We start from the raw sequence: 8,421 nt of genomic DNA, 5'->3' as shown, positions 1-8,421 counted from the left end.
TCAGTGGAACTGCAGTCGGATGATGGAGAAGAACATGTTCTGTAGGACATGGAACATGACAGCCACACTGGTCGGCAGCAGCTCGGGCCAAACGGCGAGGTCGAGCTTGCCCTCCATGCCGACGTCGACGCCAAAGATCCAGCTGATGAGCGCGCGGACACAGACGGAAGCGACGAGCTCGCAGGCCCAGGTGACAGAGGAGGCCCAGAAGGTAAGCCCGAAGTCGTAGTCGTCGCCCGTTTCTTTCAGATCAAAGGCGAAATAGGGATAGACGTCCTTGTTGGGGCCAAAATGTAGCACAAGGACGCTGCCAAGAAAGGCGGCCATGGAGACGTTCTCGGCCAGGAAGCGGATGAAAACATTACGGGTGCAGACCTTTTGATACGATGCGTAAGACTGGTCCGTGAGGTTGAGGGCGACGGTGATGCGGTGGTAGAGGCGGGACATTGTGAGCGGGGTGAGGATGATGAGAGTGCTGCTGGAGAGGATCTGAAGGTAGATGAACTGCTCTGGAGAGCGGAGACGGGCGTAAAGAGCGCGGACGTAGGTTTGGTAGGTGAGCATGAAGTATCTAGATGATCGTGTCAGTGATGCCCCTGAGGATCTCAGCGATATGGAGACATGGATGACTCACAGTTTGAAGACCCAGCTCAAAGGATAGCTCCCGACTCTTTCGCCCTCGCGAATGCCTAGAAGCCAGCCAGTGAGAGCATCGAGCAGATGGACAGTAATGATCCAGCTGTAGACATAAACGATGGTCTCCAAGTTGTTGTGGGGGAGCGTCCGCAAGTATATCTCGGCGTACGCTTCTCCTATCACGTACGCCATGAGGCCAACAAAGAGGGCTAGGCAGAACCAGATGAAGCGGACGAAGCTGGCGGGGAGCCACCTGCGGCGCATCCTGACGCCGCCCATGTGACGGGACTGCTCGGCGGCGATCTGGAGGGTGTTCTCCGGGTCGAAGGAGTCGCTGCTGAGATTCGGGCGGCGGCGGTTGTCGCGACGGGGAATGCTTCCTTCGGCCTCGCCTGTCCACCAGGACGACGTGAAGATACGCTGCGTCTCGGAGAGTGACTGGCGTAGCTTGAGGTGCCGCTGTGAGGTGAGAAGGATGCAGAATGCGATTGTGACAGGCATGGCCATGACAATGAAGGTCCAGGAGATCCATGCTGTGTTGTGTACGGTGAGGAAACGCGTCTCCGGGCTGAGGTAAATGGGGACCGGGACCGCGATGGACACCAGTGCGATGAGCGACATGGTGACGGGGAACCCCAGGGACTGTGGCCACCTGCGCGCGTGTAAGTCGCTTGAAGTCTGCCGCATATGCGGGATATGAAGGACACATACCAGTTCAAGCTGTACAAGTTGAAGACCTTGGTGATCCACATCAGAGCCGTGACGTTGTAGAACCCGTAGTAGACGAAGAGGAAGAACCAAAAGTTAATCTGCACTCTTGCTTCGCCGTGGCCAGGTATCTTATGCCCGGACCCCGGCCCGAGATCACCTCGGTCATCATCGTCCTCGCTAGGAAACGAGTACTTGGGGAACGGTATGGCGCACCACGCAATAGCCTGTGCTCCTCCAACCATTAGCCAAAGCTTTGTCCCATCTTCTGTTTGCCAAGTCTCGAGCCTGTCAACGTACCAGAGTAGCGGGCATCAACACCAAAACCCCATACCGACTCCACCAAACATCGACGACCCCCTTGACGGCACTCTGCTTGGGCTCTACCCAAACATCGGAGATCTTGCGCCAAGTCCTCTCCCACGCGCTCAAATCCTCCCAATCGCTCCTTGTGCCACCGTTATCGTAGCTGTCGAGACCTGACGCAGAAAGCAGAGCCCCATAGCCGACGTAGACGCTTCCGCGGTTGTTGGATGCGAACAGACCGAGGGTGCTGGAGCGGCGTCGGCGACCAGGGACGTCGGACTGCTGAGGGACGGCGCGGAAGCGGCCCAGTAGAGGCGAGGCATCACTCGTAGGGCGTGTCCGGGATTCGTTGCCTTGTGTGAATTGGAAGAAGCTCGGCATCGCTTCGTAGTTTTGAGTGTTCGGCACGATTCGTCTATCTTTGCGACATTGGGGACGGTGTTGTTTTGGTTCCTTTGCTGGACGGAAAGTATATCGTCAGAATGCCGTGTGTGCACCAAGCCGTTTGACGCGGTTAATAGCCTCGGTAAGTATGCGAATTACAATGCGCCGGATCCAAGTCGGATCCTATCACGGGCTGTCGCTTGGTTGCTTATACGGAGGGCGGCGCGGGTCTGGGGTTGGAATGTTTGTGTTCTGCCGAAGCTCGTGGTGGGAGGACAGTGAGGTGAAGGAATCCCGGACGTTCATCCCAGTGGTGTAAATTGGGATTTAGTGGCTTATGACGCTAAGGCCACCGCGTGCCTGGGACGGTCCCTGAATTTTCGGCGGACATGGCGGATCCGGCCCCGTTGCGCAAGGAGCGCTAGCGCGCTTTCGATGGGTACGGGGTGTGTTGGCAGTGGGGGAGGGAGGCATCGGCCATCTAGCCACCTTCTGCCCGGATGTGCCCCGACCCGAGATGCGGCCAAATTGTAAGTATAGCATGAGAAACGATATTGAGTGCTACATAGTCTGTCTATGCGAAGGTTTTCGTGAATCATTGTACAAAATGCCGGAGACTGACATGAGTGTGTCTATGTCTTTGACTGACCGCCTGGAACCAGTTTCCTTATGGAGATGATCGCTTGCTTGTAGCATGCCGAGGTTTTCGCTTTTCAGATGCCAACACACCCGGATATTGTACAGCGTCGTGTTGAGAAGTATGTTATTCATCCTGATCCATGGTCTCCTCGAAGCCTTCCGAGTCACCAGTGTCGGTATTGTCGGTAGAGTAGTCTTTGTCCTGAGGGACGTCGACAAACTCGTTGTCAACTCCCCCGTCGGCTTCGACATCAGCTTCGCACTCCACCTCCACGTCACTTTCGACGTCCTTGGCGTCGTCAGAAAAGGCAACGACCTTTGCAGTGGGTGACTTTCTTGGCGGCTCGAGGACGTCGCCACTCCAGGGCTTGCATTCTTTGACGAGCTCGCCGCACCTAAGGCACGTCCAGCCTTCGCCCTCTTCTCTCTCGAGACGAGTTGCGAGGCAGACAAAGCAATAGAGGCACCCGCAGGGAATTGTCTCGTATGGATTGGTGATGTCAGTCTGAGCCGAACCGATGACACCGCTTGATGCGGCCGCCGCCATGATCTCGGTTTCGGTGCTTGCAAGCGCGTTCTGGTCTTGGTAGCAGATGGCACAGGTGCGCTCAGGCAGGAAGCCAAGTTCGCCATTTGTCGTCTTCTCGTCGTCCCCCTTCGTGGTAATGATCTCTTTCGTCTTGCGCCATGTCCGCGAGATCCACCTCCTCCACCGGTTGATGCCAACGAGTGGTAGTATGAAGAGTAAGAATTCCGTAAAGGCGTGCCACACGAGTTGCCGATTGAGGTACTCGAAGGATACCTCTCGACTCACCTGGCTGGTTGGGGGAGCCAGGCGCATCCTCAAGACCCTGTCCAGGAGGGTGCGATACCGTCCTTGCAGAAGAAAGACAAGGAAAGACACGAAGGCGGCGCCGGCATGTAGCGTCGTGATCCGGGATGTGATCCTCGACATCCGTTGCAGGCGAGGATTTGAATCGTCACTATATCCATCATCATGTTCCAGGAGCCAGTTCTCCCACTTCTCCCAACCGTATTTCCCCAAGACTGTGGTCAGTCCGTACAATGACTTCTGCCACTTGGACGGCGGGACCAGGGCTGAACCGTTCGTGCGCGCATCCGTATATTTCAGGTTCTGCAAGGCCGCGCCGTACGTCGCATCGTTGTCCCACACCGTCAACTTGAACAGGATAGCGCGGAGTGCCAACAGGATTTCTGCGGACCAGTCGTCTTTCAGGTGGCCGCCGGCAAAGTATTTGACCGCATCGCCGACCTGGCCGCGGAGGAGTTCCAGCAGCTCGTCATCCAGCAATTCGGCGTCAACCTGGCCAACCCTGAACGCGGGGCGCGTCCCCTCTTGCGATGATACCGAGTCCCAAGCCGAGCCAAGGCGACTGAAAGGGAACGGCAAACGATCGATCTGGGCGCGGGCTCGTGATGTTTCGCGTTGCGCGGCAATGCGGGCCGCGTTGTCGGCTTCGCGGGCTTGTCGTCGGGCTGCGAGGCGCTGTTGCGCTTGCGCAAAGTTGATCGATGTCATCTGGACGGCATTGGATGGTGTGAAGTGGTGGTGAGGTGCAAATTGCTGCGCATCACACCTCCTCCCAGTGGTGGATGGTGAGGTATGGTTTGGTAGGGGCGGCGGAACGTGGGCGATCGAAGAGCCGAGGTCCGCTGTGCCAGCGCGCAGCTGCTCCAGTTGTTTGTCCACTGCCGCGGGCGCTGGGGGCGGCAGCGGTAGTGGCCCGAGAGGTTGGCTGGCGGAGCATCTGACGTACCGGGGCGCCCGGGCCACCGTTCCTGTCTTCCATGCGCCATCCCAACTCCGACTTCATGACCAAGGAAACGCTATGTTGCCTAGGTACCCACGTTAAGTATTATTTTACAAATCCGCCTTGCGTCTGCCATGCCTTTGGCTTTGCAGAATAACCGTAGAGAGCAAGCTTACCTCAGACTGTGTGTCACCATACTGAATCCATTTCCAACCTTAGAGCTGAAGGGTCAACAGCTCAAAATGAACTAGTCCCAAGCAGTGCCCCTGCTCAATGCGGCTGACCGCGAGGCCACTTTTTTTCGATGCATCTGCCACGCTCTCATTATGGGTTCCCAGAAGAAAATACTTACGGACATGACCGATCTCCTGTTCGTCGAGAATCTCGGCTTCACGGTCTGTATGTGTTCTCTCACACGATTGGTTAAGATCCGGCCATCCCTGCTGCGGAAGCAAGTCAAGCTTATGCTCTCTAGCGCCCATTTCCCTCCATCTGCTCGGCCCTACAGTTCGGGAGGGCTGGAGACACCAGGGCTATGCACGCTTTCCAGGCCTGCTTCTAGTTTCTCTTGAGGGCTGCTGCAGTCTATACTCTCCCGTGGCCAGTTCTTGTTACTTTGGCTGACGGACTTGCCGATAGACTTGAGCGAGGTCGGTGATGCATGTTGAGGCCGTTCCCAGCCATCTTCACCTATCATCGTCATGACGTTACTCGTCCATCGGCAACAAATACACTAGCGACCATGAGTTCAGTCAGAAGATTGAACTGGGACCGTCATCAGAATGTACTTTTCGATGTATTGCCTGCCATCGGAATCGAACAACTAGAACCGAACTATTGCAGACGGGTAGAACGGGAGGTCCCATACGAGACGACGTGCAGAAAGAGTGTTAGGAACCGCTACAATTTCGTGGCAGCAACCTCCCCATCCTGGACAGTGTACACTCAAATCATTTTTTGCCCAATGGTCCGGGGAAAAGGGGTTGCTCAACATGGCCTCGACTTAACCTGGCCCCCCACCCAGACCCTCGCAACAGTGCTTACCAAGATGCTTCTATTTTTCGATTGCCTGTCAAAATCCTTTTTCTCGTCACTTTTTACAGGTCGAGCTCATGACCAGAGGCCGAGATGCCACGGAGCTTAGCAAAGTGGCGGGGCTTAGACTGTCATCATGTCGGTCTTCCTTGATCCATCCTGCTTCTGCGTCACTCTATTGTTTGCCCGGATGGTTCAACAAGGATGCAGGCGTGAAATTGAGGCATACCGCCTATTGAAATGGCAGAAGTTCTTCGACAACTGATTATCGTCGCTTCGGTCAAGTTCAAGTTTACATATACACCACCGGCCAAGCCCGGGCAGAAGCTTTATGACAGATGGTCTCAGATCTCCGACAGTAACCAACGTTGGTATTGGGTCGAGACTAACACATCACAACATGGTGCCCGAGTCGACATATAGTCCCGGAGAATCCAGTGATCTAGGGGACACACAACAACGCGCTGGAGCTGCCAAGTCTAAGGCCACCATACGGGCGTCTCTCGCCTGTGTACCCTGTCGATCGAAACACGTAAAGTGTGACTCGGCTTTGCCAGCCTGCTTCAGATGTCGTCTAGAAGAGAAAACCTGTTACTACGCCAAATCTCGGCGAGGAATTCGAGACGCCAAGAAGCGCAGTCTTGTCAACGATCCCATTGGCCCTCCCTCAGCTTCCACTGGCTCACCAGTCTCCTTTCATTCCCCCGAGACGAGTCTTGAAATACCCATCAATGTGGGCGACAAACTACCGGGAGGATGGTCTCTGATCAAGAATCCCCATATCTCCTCGCCGACTTCACTCCTATTCGACCTCTATTTTACAAACTTTCACGACACACATCCATGGCTGCTTCCCAAGGATCAACTCCTGCGTCGGATCCGGTCTAACCCCGAGCCGTTTCACTTCCTAGCAAGCTGCATCGCTTATGTAGGATCTCTCTTCTCGAGGGCCATTCACTCAGAGGAACTGCGAGAAAAGGCTTTCAGCTTGGCTAGTGGCAACCTTCCGATGACTTCCTGGACCGTCCAGGGCCTTCTCGTCCTGAGTGTCGCGGCATGTGGAGAGGGTCGGATGGACCTGAGTGCCGGGTGGATGAATGCTGCAACCCATAGGGCCCTTGAGCTTGGAATGCAAGAAAAGGAATTTGCCGATGCCGAACATGACAGGTTCATATCGGAGAGTTTTAGGAGGACGTACTGGGCACTCTACTGGCACGGCAACATGCGGGCGATGAGCGAAGAGTCGCCGACATTTACCTTGTTAGGCGTCGTTGCGACTACAGAGCTTCCTTGTGAAGAGTGGGAGTACCAGTCAGGGGCACGTCAGCCATTGCTTCTTCGTGTGGACTCAATGTCCAGTTTTGTGCTAACACGAAACCAGGAGATCCCTCAGTCTTTATCATTGAAACAATACGACGCCAGAGATCCGATGAACGACAAGAGCTATTCATCGTGGACTTACCTGATCGATCTGTGCCGCCTTTGTGGAGAGCTGATACTTCCAATGCCGACATTGCCGCCGGGGCTACTATCAAACACCATCGACAGAGCCGACTCCAGAATCGTGAGTTGGTTGATCACTCTGCCTAAATGGAAACAACACTTGGTAGATTCGGAAGGCACTGTCGACATGATTCTCTTTCACGCGATTTCATATGCGCACGAGTATGTTTGTCCTGGCTTGCTATTATCATGAGAACTTGTCTTGCTGACGGAATCGTAGCTTGAGGATCAAGATGCAACTACCTTTGGGAGCTTCGGAATTCGGTATTCAAGACATTTTGACCCTTGGTCCGCTCTTTGGGAACCGAGATCTCTTGCCTCCGATGATACCACGGTCCCTTGCCTCTCCCTACCCGTGGTTTGAATGTTCGACGGCTCTCCAGGCAGGGATTACCACTATCAGCCTCTTCAACTTCTCGTTCCCACCAGCGCGATACAGCCCAGCGTGCATCATGGGCTTACAACGGGCGTCTCTTCCGTTGCTCAATGCTAGAGTGTACGGAAAGACCGGGTCACCAGTTTTGCAAGAGAAGCTTGATCTTTTGCTAGGTGTACTGAAGGTAGCTGGCGATGTCTGGCCTGTTGCCAGGAACATTGGTAGTGAGATGAGCGACGTGTTGAGGGACGCGAACACCACATATCAGCGCAACGTAGTATCTGGGTTCAGTTCGAGCCTAGGCGCTTTCGTTACAGGCATGGCATCATCTGGAAGCGTTCAACACCCCGACATGTTCCCCTTCTCCGACCCCAGAACAGCAGAAGAGTTGTTTCGATGGAGTCCTGGTTTTATGTGACCAAGAACACGGCATTATCATGCCAAGCTTGTTGGTAAAAACGACTCTCATAAATACGGCTTCCTTTAGGTGGGACGGGGAATGCTATCAACGAAGCGATAATTCTCACAGTTCCTACGTGTCATAAGCAGAAACGAACAGACAGTCAGGAGGGGCTACGGGGGTTACGGGGCAAAATTGTAAACAAACTCAGCATAAGTATCTTCCAAATAAATTTCCGGTTTCCCTACATAATTGCCGGGCAGTTGCTGGGGCAAGTACGAACACAAGTAAATGCGACATTCAACGGGCCTAGTGTGTACTTAACGTTTAAGGCAGTGCTAATGCAAACATATCAGTTACCAACTTGCCGCATTATGTGTCACAGCAATGTATCCCAGCCTGCAACAGGGGAAACATGGGCGTAAGCTGGGCTCAAGGCACGCCCGTCAGTCACCTATTCTCCGAGTGCAGAAGGGAAATTGGGAGAGTAGGTGCCTACTTGCCCGTGCTTCTTCAGCGCCTCACTACCCCGCGATGACCGCCCTGTACGCCAGTGCCCCGCCGGAGCAACAAGGCCTGTCTTGTCTAAATTTCCCACGACTTCCTCGATCCTTCCGCCTTTTCGAATAGGTACGAAAGGCCTTTCCCCCTCGACCGAACAC

The 8,421-nt window shown here is 54.6% G+C and overlaps 5 protein-coding genes across 5 annotated transcripts; 2 read left to right on the top strand and 3 right to left on the bottom strand.

Moving 5' to 3' along the window:
• Positions 1 to 2,031, bottom strand: CH63R_05798 (Conserved fungal protein; the record flags this gene model as incomplete). Its single annotated transcript, XM_018300773.1, has 4 exons — positions 1 to 571; positions 635 to 1,288; positions 1,348 to 1,598; positions 1,645 to 2,031. The coding sequence occupies 4 exons, from the start codon at positions 2,029 to 2,031 to the stop codon at positions 1 to 3; spliced, it is 1,863 nt and encodes a 620-aa protein (XP_018158623.1).
• A 766-nt stretch (positions 2,032 to 2,797) lies between these two features.
• On the bottom strand, positions 2,798 to 4,213 carry CH63R_05797 (Pex2/Pex12 amino terminal region; the record flags this gene model as incomplete). The annotated part of the gene is made up of 1 exon (XM_018300772.1): positions 2,798 to 4,213. One exon carries the CDS (start codon positions 4,211 to 4,213, stop codon positions 2,798 to 2,800), a length of 1,416 nt encoding a protein of 471 aa, XP_018158622.1.
• Positions 4,214 to 4,265: 52 nt separating this feature from the next.
• On the bottom strand, positions 4,266 to 4,508 carry CH63R_05796 (uncharacterized protein; the record flags this gene model as incomplete). Its single annotated transcript, XM_018300771.1, has 2 exons — positions 4,266 to 4,430; positions 4,452 to 4,508. The coding sequence occupies 2 exons, from the start codon at positions 4,506 to 4,508 to the stop codon at positions 4,266 to 4,268; spliced, it is 222 nt and encodes a 73-aa protein (XP_018158621.1).
• A 71-nt stretch (positions 4,509 to 4,579) lies between these two features.
• CH63R_05795 (uncharacterized protein) lies at positions 4,580 to 5,069 on the top strand (the record flags this gene model as incomplete). Its single annotated transcript, XM_018300770.1, has 3 exons — positions 4,580 to 4,633; positions 4,697 to 4,844; positions 4,921 to 5,069. The coding sequence occupies 3 exons, from the start codon at positions 4,580 to 4,582 to the stop codon at positions 5,067 to 5,069; spliced, it is 351 nt and encodes a 116-aa protein (XP_018158620.1).
• Positions 5,070 to 6,831: 1,762 nt separating this feature from the next.
• Positions 6,832 to 7,777, top strand: CH63R_05794 (C6 transcription factor; the record flags this gene model as incomplete). Its single annotated transcript, XM_018300769.1, has 2 exons — positions 6,832 to 7,145; positions 7,204 to 7,777. The coding sequence occupies 2 exons, from the start codon at positions 6,832 to 6,834 to the stop codon at positions 7,775 to 7,777; spliced, it is 888 nt and encodes a 295-aa protein (XP_018158619.1).
• Between the last annotated feature and the right edge of the window lie 644 nt (positions 7,778 to 8,421).

This window comes from Colletotrichum higginsianum, chromosome 4 (genome assembly GCF_001672515.1).
Source record: "Colletotrichum higginsianum IMI 349063 chromosome 4, whole genome shotgun sequence".
Taxonomy (NCBI): Eukaryota; Fungi; Ascomycota; class Sordariomycetes; order Glomerellales; family Glomerellaceae; genus Colletotrichum; species Colletotrichum higginsianum.
This window is presented reverse-complemented; position numbering and strand designations above follow the sequence as displayed.